This window comes from Carassius carassius, chromosome 22 (assembly GCF_963082965.1).
Source record: "Carassius carassius chromosome 22, fCarCar2.1, whole genome shotgun sequence".
Lineage (NCBI taxonomy): Eukaryota > Metazoa > Chordata > Actinopteri > Cypriniformes > Cyprinidae > Carassius > Carassius carassius.
The window spans coordinates 12,933,753-12,949,286 of NC_081776.1; the positions used below are offsets into that span (position 1 = coordinate 12,933,753).

Below are 15,534 nucleotides of genomic sequence, written 5' to 3' on the forward strand. Positions count from 1 at the left end.
GTTCAAAACGGTGAATAAAGAGTGCCATAGCACTACTAAAGAGAACAACCAACATTTCCTTTTCAAATAAGGTTCAGGTTGTATCAAAAAATTAACATTCATGACTGGCAAACACTTTATATACAGACGGAGTACCTTATACATGATTGTATTGCGTATTAATGGCATTGAATTTGAAATTCTCCAATCCCAAAACTCTTTATGAATCATTTAACTCTCTCATGTGGCTAAGTTCACTGCCACGTCTCAGTCATTCATAAATCCCATTAAAATCTGTCTGGTGTTAGATAAATCTTAATCCAGAGTTTGTTAATCCGGAGTCTGTTAATCCAGCCCTCAATAAAACCTAATCTAAATTGTCAAAAAATGACCTGGATAGTCAGCTTCTAATATAAAAATAATACAAACTGGTCAAACGACACAGTAGAGGTCTACCAATGCAAAGGTAAAAGATCAGGTAAGGTATTAAATAAATAAATAAATAAATAATAGCCAAACGTGTCTCAGTGTCTTTTATGGGTCAGGTATGCAAATGTGCTTCAAAATGTCCCTAAATAATAACCAAAAACATCACTGTAATAAAAGCATTGATATTTAATAAATAATCATCATAAAAGCATCTTAAGTGAACATGTCATCCATATTTATGAACTTCACTGCATGTGCTAAATACATGCTGCATATTCCAATTAATAGTCAGTTTGTTAATCCTTTTATTAATCTATTTGACTACATGTTGATTTATAAAATAAATGTCATGCAGTGCTAACTGACTGCAGGCTTTAAATACTTGTTCAAATGCATGTTAAAATGTAATTTAGCAGACATTTAAAATCTGGTGTAAAGTCTAGCTGAGGAATTCAAAATTATGTTAATCCAAGTATCAGTGTTTTCTGTGTTCTTCATGTGTCATCTAGGACCTCATATAGCAGCAGTATCTGTTGTTTCTCTCCTGTACTGTACATCCAAAATGAAAGGCCTCTCAGGTAGTGTATGGGTTTACCAGAAGAAGAAATGTGGATTGATACCTGTGTGGGTGTTATATAGCTGGTATATTCTAGACAGACATTCTATGTATGTATCAGTGGATCTGCTGGTCAGAGTTGTTCACGTGGGTCTAATTGTCATTGTCTTTGTAATAATGTCTGTAGATCCTCTGGCAAGGAGCTGATGATAGTCTGGATGGACTGCTCTAATCTCTCCAGAAGTTCTTCTTTCACCGGAAGCTGGTGTTTTCGAGCTCTCATCTGGGTAGGACGAACAGAACAAGAGACGGAAGGCAAATGTTTTATTGCAAAACACATATAATTCACTTTTATCCCCTTCATATTCAAAAAGCGTCAGTTTCTGACTGTTTTACTCACCAGTTTCTCTCGAAGCTTCAGGATGAGGTCAACAATCTCTACCTCTGATTTGTCCTTGTTCCATGTCAGCAGCTCCTGAATTAAATGAAAATAAACATTAAAAGTCCCATTAAAGAGTAATTCATAAATTAAAATTACACTTATTATTTACTCACCCTCATGCTGTTCTGAACATGTAGGGGTTCTTTTCTTCTGTGGAGCACAAAAGAAGGATTTCGGTCGCGCTTTTCCATGCAATTTAAAACAGACTGAAATTTAAGTCGTTATTTACTACAAATCTTCACATCCTGTTCTCTTTGGTTTCTTAAAGTTCATTAGAGACATTTGAGACATGACCCAATCATTCCTTTGAGTTCCTTTTAATAATCAGTTGATACGGAATCACAAAACCTGAATGATTTGTTCACGAAATGATTCAATGATCTAGTCAAAAGTTGACAGCAGACTGGAGAAGATTCTGTGAATAACAACTTAAAATTTCAGTCTGTTCCTCACTTTGCGATGATACGGTTAAAAAAAACGCTGCTTTGGTCTTTTTTTCTTGACAAGAATTGACTTTATTTAGATGCAGAATATCTGCAGAACGCAGAAAAGGTAATGTGGCTACATACGCCAAAGCCTATATCATTTCATATTAACATGCAAAACAAAAACAAAATACGATGCTTGTCAGATCTGCATTACGTTCGGCTCTTAAAGTAATAACAGCCAATTTAAAATAAATGTCTTTTAATCAAAAAAAAAAAAAAGAGAAAGGAAATCAATATGTTTTGTAGCTTTAAGGACTCATTTATATTTATTTTAGAATTAAGTGTTTGATAACTTTAGTCGATTTCTGTATGTTTCCTACTTGCTACATGTAGCTAAATATGAGATTTATTTTAATGGGTTTATGTGAAGATCGTTTTAAGTTTACTTAAATTAGAAGTTAATTTTTTAAAGGCTAATACATTTTAAAATCAGTAGCTCTCAATTATACTATTATAGTTAATGGTTAAATATTATGGGGGGGGGAAAGAATTCATGGAGACATTATTAGTATTGGTATTAGTCATACGAACCTTCAGTCAAAAAAAAAAGATGCCATTTAACAAATATATAAAAATATATTGTATGTTGCTTCTACATTAATTTTAAGACTGAATGCAAAAATATTGAAATGTAAAAGTATATTTTTAAAACTTTTTTGTAATTTATTTACAGTCATTTCTCTTTAATTTAATGCATGCTTTCTACGGTAAATAAAAGCATTAATTTCTTTCAAGAAAAATAAAACTATGACATTAAACCTTCGAACGGTAATGTTAGTTATACAGACTACTGTTATTATCCTTTTATGATGCTTTGCTTTTTATGGTGCTTTTGCATCCTTTTAGAAGCTTTAAAGCCTTTGTTGTTGTACATTTAGTGCAGGGGTAGGCAAGTTCGGTCCTAGAGAGCCGCAGACCTGCAGAGTTCAGCTTCAACCTTAATCAAACACACCTGAACAAGCTCATCAATCCATTCTCAGGTACCACTCAGGTACAGGCAGGTGAGGTTTTTTTTTCAGGGTTGGAGCTGAACTGTGCAGGACTGCGGCTCTCTAGGACCGAGCTTGCCTACCCCTGATTTAGTGGAATTGCATGGAAAAGAGCAACCAGTTCAATTCCTCAGAATTCCTCTTTTTGTGTTAAACAGAAGAAAAAGTCATACAGGCTTGGAACGACTTGAGGGTGTATCATTTTGGGGTGAACAAATCTTTTAAATTCTTTTTGCAAAAAAATTCTGAACTGATGATAATAATAATACAATTTAAGAAGTAAAACAGAGACTGAATCCAGATCCAATATCATACTCACAGCTGCACAGATGGCCTCTAAATGAAGACATTCCACTTTCTGAGTCATCTCTCTGTGCCTGAGCCGATACCAGCCATCAAAGTTTGGTGAACGGAAGAAACGCCTGAAATCGCATATAAACATTTATTGTATTATAAGAACAATTAACAGGAAGATTCAGTCTTTAGTTCCCGAATGCCTGCCCTGGGCTGCATTTCTCATCAAAGGAGCATGTGCCTAGGTAGATTGTACAGATTATTGATGCCAATGGGCTTTTGATGATTTCAGGAAACACAACTCTGGCATGTTACCTGTACAGGCCTGTCCAATCTCCTTTCAGTGTTAGCTGCGGCCCTGCTTGCTCCAGGGTCTTCATGAACTCATCCTGACTGAAGGACCGGATCTGAGGTGGGGTCTGAGACATACATACACAACTGTTTCATTGCCGCTTGAATCCCAAGACATCCCCAACATAATCAATCCCTCATACACGTCTCCTTAATCTGATCTACTGTACATCATCTTGAACCAACCTTCCATGGAGACACCGATCTCTGTGGCGGCATTAGGCTTTCCAAATATCGTTCCTAAAGAAAAGAATGGGTGTGACGCTCAAAACTGCTTATCGAATTAAATGAAACAGTTAAGCTGTAATTAAGCTCTGAACAAAGGTGCAAAAACATTTTTAGACTTGTTTTTACCAGCGGAAGAATGAAACTCTCAGTTTGCTCCATCAGATGCCGCCTCAAAAAGGCACTCAGCACTTCTGATGGCCTTTTCTTCTGGATACCCTTAAAGTAAAGAATGAAAAACCAAAGCAAGGAGATTTACATCATTTTACTTTCAACTTAAATGTCACGTTTAAAGAATGAGAATTTGTAGCCTACCTTTAAGAGTCGCTTAATGAAGGCTTTGTCTTTGTTTAGGAAGGTCTTGTATGCTGTGTATATACCTTTATGGCATATGAGAAAAACAATATTCATAAAAAATGATATATATATATATATACAATATATATATATATATATATATATATATATATATATATATATATATATGAGTGAGTGTGTATATGCTTTCACGTTTTAGCACATAAGATTACATGCGTACCTGTTTTTGTATCCAGTGTTTTTAACTTTGCCAGTTTCTTGACCTTCACTTGCTTTGGTAAATCACCTGCAGAAAAGCTGCATTCAGACCTCTCTCATATGCAATATGCCAAAATCACATGGAATCAGAGGACTGTCAGAAAAGCCTTGTTGCTAAAATGAAGCATTATTTACCAGACATCTTCAGGTCTCCGAGGCGAATAATGTGTGGCCAGCACTGAAAGGTCTTTATAAAGAATGGATTCGTGACACCAAGTATCACATTAGGCCTGAAAGCAGAAAATAGACTAAAGAGTCATATCCTGCACTGCAAATGTTGTTTTCTACAGGGCTATTAAAGTAGCTCACATGAAGTCAAGGTTTCCTCCATAATGAAAAAGGTGAATTTTTGAAGATTATCCTGGCCGCTGTTTTTTCAGGGACTTTATCAACTACTAAAAGCACCATAAAAGTCTTATAAAACTGGTCTATACTTTAATGTGTGTTATATTTAAAGCTTCCAAGTTATGATAGCTTTGCTTGAAGGAACAGGATGATGCCCTTTTTGTCATTTTGCACCTTGACTGTTCCAGTCCCCACTCACTTGGTAAAGAATGGCTTCAATCATTCATTAAACATTATCTTTTGTGAAAGAAAATCACAAGTTTTGAAAGACATGATGGTGAATAAACAATTACAGTATTTTCATTTTGGGGTGAACTAAAGTGGCGTGTAAGTTTTTGCTTACGGAGCCTGAGTCCTGGTTGTGTACTCCTTGAATTCACTGTCATGAATGGTGAAGTATGGTCTGTAATCACCACAGTAGCGCAGTGGGGCGATAGCGCTAAACAGTGAACATAAAACAAACATAAAATATACACAATGCCCTAACAATGTGTTTTTTATTCTTTTTAATTAACATCTAATAGAAACAGACCAATAGGAACCCTATCTGCTGTCATTGTCACTATTATAAGTTCCTAATAACAACAACTTTTGTTTATGTGTTTCTGGACGCAATGTCCATACCTGACTAGGGCCAGCACAGTCTCAGAGGAGACGGTCGGAGAGGGTGCCATAACAACCACTGGCTCTCCTAGCAACATGAGCTCCCAGAGCATCTGCATGTGAATCAGGACTGACTGGAAACATCTGATTACATGAAGGTCAATTAGGGCAGCTGCTAGTGACGGCTGTAAAATCACCAGATGATTTAGTAATTACGGATAACATGTGCGACCGGTGTAATACTCACTTAAAAAGATCCAACTCATGAACTGATGGAAGAACGGTGGGGGCAGGGAGCAGATTCTGCAAAAATTAAACCACATATCAATCGTAAGTTGAAATAAAAGCATGTGTGCATGACGGTCATTGAATTATGTCCTCCTTTCTAGTCTAGAGGATTTGTGGGAGGAGTAACAAATTGGGGGCTCGTCCGGGATCAGAGGAGAGAGTGCTCAGGATGGTACAGGATGGCCATTCCAACTAGGGCTGTCACTTTTGTGAAAAAATCATTTTAGATTTTTAAGACATAGGTGTTCATTGAATCGATTGGAAAATAAATTTTCCATGTCTAAAAAAAAAAAGACGTTTCCTTTTTCAACGTCAAATAACGGACGAACGTAAAGAGAGTGCTGGAAACACACAAGTCAGCAATATTTCTTTATTTATTGGCATGAAGTTTCGTGCAGAATAACAAAAAGCAACAAGAGTGCAACATTCTCGAAAAAATATATATGCAGAGAGGACTGCTGCCATAACAAAAGAAAAACATCACTGCAGGCTTCAACCCGGCTGCATTTATGATTTAGGCAATTCAAAAATCTCCAAGATTATTTTAAATAATGATTAAATCCATTTCAAACAACTGTTCAAAAAAATGAAACTTTAAATGAGCATTTTTTATTCACTATATGTCCAGCTGTTGAGAAGACGCGCTCCGACCGCACTGATGTCCCAGGGACACTCAGGTACAGCTGCGCAAGGTGGGGGTATTACTGCCAATTTTCCATTAAAAAAAGCTGGTCGCTGTCAGCTTGCAATGGTCCTTTTCATAACTCAGAATCTCCTTTAACTAGATGCGCGAATGAGGCGAAAAACGCGTCTTTACATTGACTTAACATTGAAATCATTCGCGCCAGACGCTCTATGCGCGTTTGGTGTGAACGCAGCATAAGAGGTCGCTTTCGACGTCACTTGGTCTTATAGGCGCGTAAAATTGCTGGTATTTTCTGTCTAGCTTTTGCAAGGCATACTGCACTTTTGGAATTCTTTTTCTGCTTGTTTGTGAGTTTTGTTACATCTATATTTTTAATTGTTTAATTATTTAAAAATTAATAGTGTACATATTTGGTTAAAATCGATTCCCTATTTTCATTTTCGAAACTTTTTTTGGTTGGTCCGATCGATTGTGCAATCGATTTTCGAACTAAAAGTGACAGCCCTAATACCAACCAGAGCGAACTCGATCTCGTCTGATCCCGGACGAAGGAGAGACCGAGAAGAGCACAGCACACAACACAAAGTGCAAGGCTTACATTTATTACTATTTGCAATCACAGTAAAATATAATATCATAATAAGATATGTAGGCACCTCAGTTTGTGGTTGTTTTACCGGGCTTCCTCCTAGTGTTTCGACTTTTGGAGGAATTTGAACCTGCAAAGCCAAAATCAGCATTTGATAAACTGAATAGATGGCTGGTTAATCAACATAATTAGAAAAGACATCAAATCGGTAAGACATCAAAAAACATGTGAAAATGTATATGAGAATCGTTCTGAAGAGTTTTTCCATCAGTATTATTCTCACCTGCATCACAACACCCATAACTGGTAAGTTGAGTGTCTGTCCTGGTACTGGCGCTGGCCACTGGTCAATCTCATTACAGACTGAAACATATTGACCATATTGACTTTAAGACTTTCTGTTTGATATTTTAAAGGGAGTATATGAATGCCGGCATGCAAATGTTTGTCTCCCTGGATGGCTTTCATGTGTATGTAAATCTTTACTGAATTATCTGGTTGATTCATGTACATACATATACACATATAAACACTACCATTCAAACATTTGGAGAAGGTAAGATTTTTTCCATAAGGGTAACGTTCTCATCTCTCATTTATTGGATCCGACATATTTTAAAATGTAATTTAGTCCTATGATGGCAAAGCTGAATTATCAGTCTTCTGTTTTTATTATTATTATTTGTTATTATTATCAATGTTGAAAAGGCCTGTGCTCATTATTATTTTTTTTCTTTTGTGGAAACATTAGATGTTTTTTTTATATCAAGTCAAGCTGGTCTCACCTGTCTCCAGACAAGGTTCGTGCTTTTCAAAGTACTCAGGAGCAATGACCTGCAGCAGCGAATGGAAAAGGTTCCCAAACGGCAGTCTGGACACCACCACCAGAGACTAGGGATATAGAAATACAGCACCAGTCATTTATTCCAGGATATTATTTGACCACAAGGACCCTGACTAAATACATTTAGTGTAAAGTCTAAATAGACTGCAACAGCTCATAGTGAGAAACAACAACAAATGTGTATCTTCAGTTCACTTACATACCTTCTGAAAGTAACCCCTTTTCACAGACGCATCTTTCACTTGTCTGAAATACACATACCCATGGAAATGTGCTTGCTCCTTCTGAAAGACAGCACGGTTATTTACAGAAAGACTTTTTAGGTCCAAAGCACATGTCAATCAGCTGTGATCCTGTGAAATGTCTTCATTCAGAGCCAGTCTGTTTCTGACCTGCAGGGTCACAGGTGCATCCCTGTTGTACGCATCCTCATGTCCAAACCAAGAGCTACTGCGGCCCACGGACTGCCGCAGTCTGAAGCTGAACTGCGTGTCCCCGAGGCATCCTGGGATAGACATGCATTCATGTGATTGAGCTGTAATGCTCATGTTTCAGCTGTTTACCATGAAAGCACTGCTGAGATCAGCCTGTGCCAGCACATTACCTGAGTATGAGTCAGGAAACGATAAGTAGCAGATGCTTGTTTTCTAAAATACAGAAGGGAGCGAAGGGTTTTAGTATTTTGTTTTGAAAGAAATTCGTGTTTTGATAATCGCTGTAGCACATTTTGCCTTATATATTTATAACACTGCTACTGGAAAATAAATAAAATATTCAAATCAAATTAATCTTACCTCTTTCTCTGTGAGTTTGACATCATGGGGGTAAACGAGCTGATAACATAAAAAAAAATGTTAGAGACACGCAGTAATGCTACTGTTGCTGTGCTGATATTACAATCAGAATGATTCACACAGCATCCTTTTTTTTACCACAGTCAGATTACTGCCCACTTGTAAAGCGTTAAGCGTGTCACAAACAAAAAACCAAACAGATGTTAGGGGAACATGGACATGATTTGTGTACCGTTACCTCTATGGCTTGTCCGAGCTCGAGGTCGAAGGTAACGACGCACACGCATTCGAGCCAGGCAGAGAAGCGCGACCACGGCACCGGTGCATCTGCGTTTGTCGCCGCTGTCTTTGATGGCCCTTCCAGCGAATCAGAGCTGTCAAATGGGTCCATTGTGACCTAAAAATCCATTTGAGAACCGCTTGCTTTTGTGAATAGTGGCGTCCTCGAGCATCGTTTAAGAACCGTTGTGGATAAACAGCGCCCTCGCGCGGGGAGGAATGATTCAATCCTCTTGCAAGCTATTGGCTCTCAAGAGTTGCTCAAGAGGGAATGTTACATAGGATGACGCAAAATAACTATATATATATATATATATATATATATATATATATATATATATATATATATATATATATATATATTGATTTCTATGAACCAATATTGCACTGCAGCATTCAACATTTTAAGTTGTCCTCCTACATACATACAAGAAGAAACAGCAATTATTCCTTTATTCAGTTGTTAAGCTATCAAGACATCAATTTTATTCGAAATTAAGACGTATAAGAGTGAAAATACATGAGGAATTGTCCTATTAAAGAAGATGGGGGGAAGGTAGAGGATACGGAACTGATTATTAAAGAATATCAAACATGGCAAATATTCAAATAAAAGACGAAGCCTCTCAGCATGTGTCAGTGGATATATAATACTTGTGGTATGTGAACAATCTCCAGTTTTCATTCTTCTTATATGAATCTATGCTCGTCTTGTCAAGGCTGGTGGAATGAACGCGGCAAGGCAAGGCGAGTAATCTGACAGCACGTGCACGCGCGCGTCTGTGACAGAATTTCGCCATTTTGAATACAAACACATGAACGATTTTTTTTCCGATCCCCCTCCCCCCCTTCCCTCTTTTTGCTCGTGAGCGGCCGAGATAACTCTACGTAGTGATTAAGAGCGGAGCAATTTTCTAAAAAAAATATTTATAAATACAAGACAGTGGAAATCAACTTCGGACAGGACGATGGCTCTCGCTTTGGGCAGATAGTTGAGAGGAAACGCTCTCGTGGCAGCTGCGGGGTTTCACAGAGCGCGCGCTGCGCGGGCCAGCGGCAGCAGCACCGCTGCGCGAGCCAGACCAACACTAACCGACAATCAGCAGCCTGTCTGAAGACACACACCGCGGGGGTAAGCGTCATGCAAAACATGTTTACATGCGCAGATAGCACTGCCGGGGCCGATCCCCTCTGCGTTACTCAAAACCACTCTTGTTTATGAGTGTTTTACTTCGAAAATGTGTCGTTTTGATTCTCCTCAGATGGGAAGAAACTTCTGTAAGAGAGAGAGAGATTCGGCTGAAGTTAACCAGACGAGCTAGCAAACAAACAAACCGAAAATATCCCGGTCTTTAGCATTAAATGAAATCAAATGCAATTTGCATCTCTAGTAACCCATTTTGAGTTATAAACGGGTGTTTATTTGAGTCGCTTCGGTCGAGTTTGGGGTTGTTTTGTAAATACGGAAACCAGTTTTGTCGCTAATATTAGCCGCTGATGCTAACAGTTGCTAGCGGGGCCCAGTTGTAAACATGCAACCGCAGAGATTTTCTACTGAAACCGTTAAAATCATCGTCCCATGTGTGGATTTGATAGTGGTCTTTTCCCGTCCCGGCTTTATAAGGTGTGAAAACGATCTGGTATGTCATTGACGTCTGTTGTAAACATTTGATTCAAATCATGTTTTCATTAACAGCCACATGAGTAACTCAGAGTCAGTTCATCCTTTCCAGCTACTTAACTGTTGTGTTGTAAAACACGATCGTTCACTATGACGAATGCAATCCATTCTGAAGTTTTGTAATGCATGAACCCCCCTCTGGGCGTCCAGTGGTCAGGACAAGAGGCAGCTTCTGGACAGTTGAGCAATCAGTGCCAGTTTTTTTTTACCTCAGCTGCTGTCAGAGATCTCATGCAACATCCCCGCTCGTGTCTGTTGTTTGTGGCAGCTCGTATTGTGTGCAGATGCGGCTGCCTGCTACTATTTTTGATGATTTGCTTTCCTGTGTAGAGTTCATTGGGGAGTTCTTCACTTTTTATTGCCACACTAAGCTCTGCACGTACACAGTCATGTCCGCATAAAAGAAGGAAACAAGTCCCATAAATTTTTCTTTTTTCTCTCTTTTTTTTGGCCACTTTAAAAAAAAAAAAATGAAGTACTTCAGCTTGCACATCTGCAGATCAATGATAGATATTCTTTCCGGTATGTCCTCTCTGTATCATTTGTCATCAGATGAGTATGTAGTGCTAAAGGAAGCTGTTACCAGCTACTGTTTTGAGAGTGCCATAATGTACATGAGATGTGGAGTAGGTGCGCATTTCATTTAGGAAGAAAGTGCTTCAAACTTTTATTTTAACCTCCTATAATTTGATCTAAAGGTCCAAAAAAAAAGTATTAAATTTCAGCAAAAAATTTTAAGGCAAAAAAAGTAAACGGTCCGTATTTTATGAATCTTTCCCCCCCATCCAAGATGTCGAACAATTAGTTTATTCATTGGAACCGAGCGACCTCCCGCTCTCTCTAGTGAAGCCAATAAGGAAGTGACTAAAACTGCAATTCATCGACTGGCCGCTTGAGGCTGGCTGCAAAAGAGAGTTAATCCCATAGACTCCCTATGTTAAAATGGCCAACTTTACAGCAGAAAAAAAACATGTTTTCAGCCTGGTGCAAAAAATGATTTTGGTCTATATAGCTAATTTTGCCCTTCATGACAACTGTGAGGGGGTTGAATTTTTTTATAACTCATCAGTTTAAATTATATTAAGCCTTAAAGTCCTGCATAATTAAGGGCGTGGTCACTTGAGTGACAGGTGAATTGCCACTGCTGTCACAGCCGTCGCGGTAGGTGGGCGTGGCTTCAGCAACCAGCTCCCGCCCTTTTGCCCATTTTCGATTGTCCGGGAGAGTCGCGCGGTGACGCGCTGCCAAGATGGCAACGGCCCACTCTACACACTTTAGGCTTCAAAAACTCTCTTCAGGAGTCTACGGGTGACGTCACGGACACTACGTCCATGTTTTTATACAGTCTATGATTGGAACAGGTTTTGAGATCACTTGGATCCTTTGCAGTGGATGGGTGCCGTTAGAATGAGAGTTCAAACAAATGTTAAAAATAACCCAACAATCCACAGACGTCCAGATGATCAATTAACGCCTTATGAAGTCAAAAGTTGTATGTTTGTAAGAAACATCGTCTTAATCCATAAATTCTTCCAGTAAAAAAATTCCATCCCCTGTTGTCCTTTCATATTAAAATCCACCAACATATTTGTTTAGAACTGTTTTAGACTCTTTTCACTTGTAAACAGTGCTTATTTGTGCATATTTCTCTGTTGATTCGGGAAAGATGACTTTTGAACTGGCTTTTTTGCTTTTGGATTACTTGTGGACTATTGTGACGTTTTTAACAGCTGTTTGAGCTCTCATTCTGACGGCACCCATTTGCTGCAGAGGATCCACTAGTGAGCACCACTAGTGATGTAATGCTAAATTTCTCCAAATCTGTTCTGATGAAGAAACATGTATAGGGCTCACGAGACCTTTCATAGTTCTGATTTTAGTCTTGCACAGTATATTGTGCTTCAAGGGTCCTAGACTATATGATTTAATGTGGTTTCATACATTATTGATAAACTAACTTTGTATTATTTGTTCCATTAGTTCAAAGTTTTTCACACTGTGCCTGCATTAGTATTTGAAAATTTTCTCTTTTTTTTTTTCAGTCCGTCTGAGACGTGTATTCGAGGAAGGCCTGGTGGGAAGTGGACCTCATGCAGATTAATGCTAGGTCATTCTGTGCTGTCTGCATTCTACCACTCAAATGCCTGTCTGCTTGTGGAGGAGGTGTAACTAAGGATTCACACGTTTCATCAGCTGGTAAAAATATATTTATTTAACAAAAGCTATTAATGTTCCTTAAGAGTCTTTTACATTGGCTTACTAACAGATCTCATCTCTTTGCGCAAGCAAAGCCTATCAGGCTATGTGAAATGTATCTCCCAGGGTGTTATGCTTGGGCACCAGTCATGTTGTGGGAAAGGTCTGCTTTGTTCATGACCAGAGTTGTTAGAAAATCTTCACAGCCCAGGTGACTTCAATCAGTACTGAAAGCAGGAAAGATGCTCTTTGTGTTCCAGTTGCTTAATGTTTTGTTTCGAGTGGGATGTGTTAGTTGGATGCTTTAAAGGTCCATCAATTATTTTTATCCCCTTCCTCGTTTTTATGTTCTCCAGATTCTCTTTCATCTGTTAGTTCTGCTTTCCATCACTATTAGCGCACCCACCCCCACTCTATAGCTTTGTTCCAAAAACTATTAGGTTGCCTACATAGACAGCTGCTTTTAAGACAGCTCCCTAACCATTATGGAACTTCATAAGTGGTTCATCAGTTGTTCAGAGCCCACTAGGAACTTCAGCAAACTTCCAGGGGGCATTCAAGATGACTAAAATATGACTTAAATTGATAAATTATTATTAAAATTTTACAATCATCTAATTCTAAATAAAGTATTTTTTTAATTGGGGCTGGGATTAGTAGTAAATTTCCATCACCTGCTGTCAGATTTAGCAGCATTCACTACACAATGCCGTTGTTCACTGACAATTAGGCAATATCGGGTTCATAATTGCAGATGAATCGCATTTTATTTCTAACTCGATATTATCTAGCTTGTCAGTGAACTACGGCTCTGTGTAGTGAATGATGTCAGTCATTCACTCAGAATTCACTCAAGTCATTCACTCGCCCCCGATCAAGACAGAGACCCACCCACCGTTTCTTTCAGTGTTGAAATAAATACTATTTGGCTTGCTACCAAGTCAGATAACAGACTAATTAACTAGCTAACGTCAACTAGTTTCCTCCCTCACGTTACTTCACAGAGCTAGGAATTGGAATTGCCATTGTTTACATCTGTTCAAAATCACAACGTTTAAAAAAACTAACTTTGCCACTGTTTGAGTCTTTTACGAAGGGACTGTGTGTGTGTGTGTGTGAGAGAGAGAGAGAGACACACTCTCTCTTTCTGTGTGTGCGTGTGTGCGTGTGTGTGCGTTTGTGTGTGTGTGTGTGTGTGTGTGTGTGTGCACATCCTTGTACCTCACCGCTCCAAACTTAATCCAGGAAAGGTGAACATTCCTTGGACTGAAAGAGGAATGTGTTGAAAGTGAGCATGTCTCCAAAAACCTTGTTGAGCTGAAGTTTTAATGACTGCATTTTTTTACGTATTTATTTTTTACAAAAAGTATGTTTTGATTTATGTTTTTGATTGAGCTGCTGGTTTAGGCTCACTTAAGTGACTGCATTTTTTTCCCCATTTAGAATTTTTTTATTTATTTTTTACAGAAAATTATTTATGTTCTGATTATTGTTGTGCTGCAGGTTTAGGCTCACTTAAGTGACTGTACTTAATTTAATTAAGAAAAATTCAGTTGATTTATTTTAATTATTTACTGTTCCAAAATGTTCTACGTTTCTTAAAATTTAAAATGTATTGTGTTCAGTGAAAAAAAAAAACAAGTTGTTGTTTTTTACCAAGACATTTAAAAATAACACATTTTAGAGCTGTAAACAGTGAAACCGTGATATTTTTTTTTTATCTAGGATTAACATACTGTCAGAATCTCGTACTGGCCCATGCATACCGTGAACACACACCTGGAGCAGTGGGTGGTGTGCTGTGGCGCCCGAGGAGCAGTGTGGGGTTTGGTGCCTTGCTCAAGGTTTTGGTATTAAGGGTTAAAGGAAGCGCTGGTCATCCACTCCCACCACCGACAATTTCTGATGATACCGAATATTGAACCTGTGACTTTTGGGTTACAAGTCCAACTCTAACCATTAGGCCATGATATCAAGTTATCTTTGAATTTTGTGTTGGACAACGAGACATTTGAGTCAAAAAGCTTAAGCAATTCTTCTTGCCTGCATTTTGTTCAATGCGTCAACCACCTTGGATTTTTTTTTTATTGTGTTCATTGTTTTCATTCATAGTCTGGGATTGCCTTCTCTGCAATAGATATTTTATTTTAAAAGAAATATCCTGTGCATTTTATTTTTTTATTCATGTCTTCTCTTTAGGCCTGGGCTTCCTGCTGCAGCAGCAACCGCCACCATCATGTTCTGGAAGTTTGACCTGAACAACACCTCCCATATCGACCAGCTGCTGGATCGAGAGGGAGTTACTCTGAGGGAGTTGATGGAAGAGGAGGATGTCCTGCAGGAGTGCAAAGCACAGAATCGCAAACTCCTGCTCTTCCTCTCCAAGGATCACTGTATGCAGGAGCTGGTCACCCTTATTACAGAGGAGCCCCCTGCTGACCTGGAAGAGAAAACCCGCTTCAAGTAAGACAGAGATATGGCTTTGTGCCTTATTTTTGCTAGTTTTGACCAACCAGACATTGCAACTTTGCAGAAGACAGCACTTTAAGTGTTTATTCACTGCAAATGACCAATTACCTACATGTAAATATAGCTGGCAGTAAAAAGTATTCAGACTGGTACTGAGAATTGCAGAATTATGACTGTTATGGCATATGTAGTGTTCATTGGTAGACCCTGCATGCTTTGAGCTCTTGGTTACGGGAGGACTAATAAAACTGACAGTGCAGATTTAGAAGTGGAGAGGTGTGCATTTTAAAATGGCAAATGAAGGGGATGATGCAGAGGAACAGAGGAAATGTTTGCGTTGAAAGGTGATGTGTAACAACTAGGGTTGGGTACAAAAAACCCGTTGCCAATATGGTACCTATGTAACCGGTATGTACTAGAACTGAATCAGAATGCAGATGCAATTCAGTGCTACTTAAATGCTTAATAGAG

At 38.5% G+C, this 15,534-nt stretch overlaps 2 protein-coding genes across 5 annotated transcripts in view; one reads left to right on the forward strand and one right to left on the reverse strand.

The window, feature by feature from the left end:
• On the reverse strand, positions 1-8,940 carry LOC132098993 (protein DENND6B-like). Of its 3 annotated transcripts, none has more exons than XM_059505333.1 (21): positions 8,677-8,940; positions 8,439-8,477; positions 8,249-8,291; positions 8,037-8,149; positions 7,848-7,928; positions 7,586-7,691; positions 7,084-7,163; positions 6,868-6,930; positions 5,525-5,580; positions 5,299-5,421; positions 5,018-5,113; positions 4,465-4,559; positions 4,292-4,357; positions 4,069-4,133; positions 3,883-3,972; positions 3,715-3,768; positions 3,493-3,596; positions 3,203-3,305; positions 1,520-1,556; positions 1,365-1,439; positions 1-1,247 (listed from the first exon to the last, which is right to left on the reverse strand). In XM_059505333.1, the coding sequence occupies exons 1-20, from the start codon at positions 8,827-8,829 to the stop codon at positions 1,393-1,395; spliced, it is 1,614 nt and encodes a 537-aa protein (XP_059361316.1). In that variant the 5' UTR covers positions 8,830-8,940; the 3' UTR covers positions 1-1,247; positions 1,365-1,392. The 3 variants fall into 3 exon arrangements, with proteins under 3 accessions (XP_059361316.1, XP_059361314.1, XP_059361315.1); XM_059505331.1 differs by having other exon boundaries at positions 1,520-1,612; XM_059505332.1 differs by lacking the exon at positions 1,520-1,556 and having other exon boundaries at positions 8,677-8,939.
• A 599-nt stretch (positions 8,941-9,539) lies between these two features.
• The window catches only part of LOC132098994 (serine/threonine-protein phosphatase 6 regulatory subunit 2-like), a 30,757-nt gene continuing 24,762 nt past the window's right edge, over positions 9,540-15,534 (forward strand). The window contains exons 1-3 of one of the 2 annotated variants that reach the window (XM_059505335.1): positions 9,540-9,855; positions 12,441-12,594; positions 14,794-15,057. In XM_059505335.1, coding sequence (XP_059361318.1) covers positions 14,831-15,057 — 227 coding nt within the window. In that variant the 5' untranslated portion in view covers positions 9,540-9,855; positions 12,441-12,594; positions 14,794-14,830. The remainder of the gene's footprint in view (positions 9,856-12,440; positions 12,595-14,793; positions 15,058-15,534) is intronic. The other variant, XM_059505334.1, reaches the window with a different exon arrangement.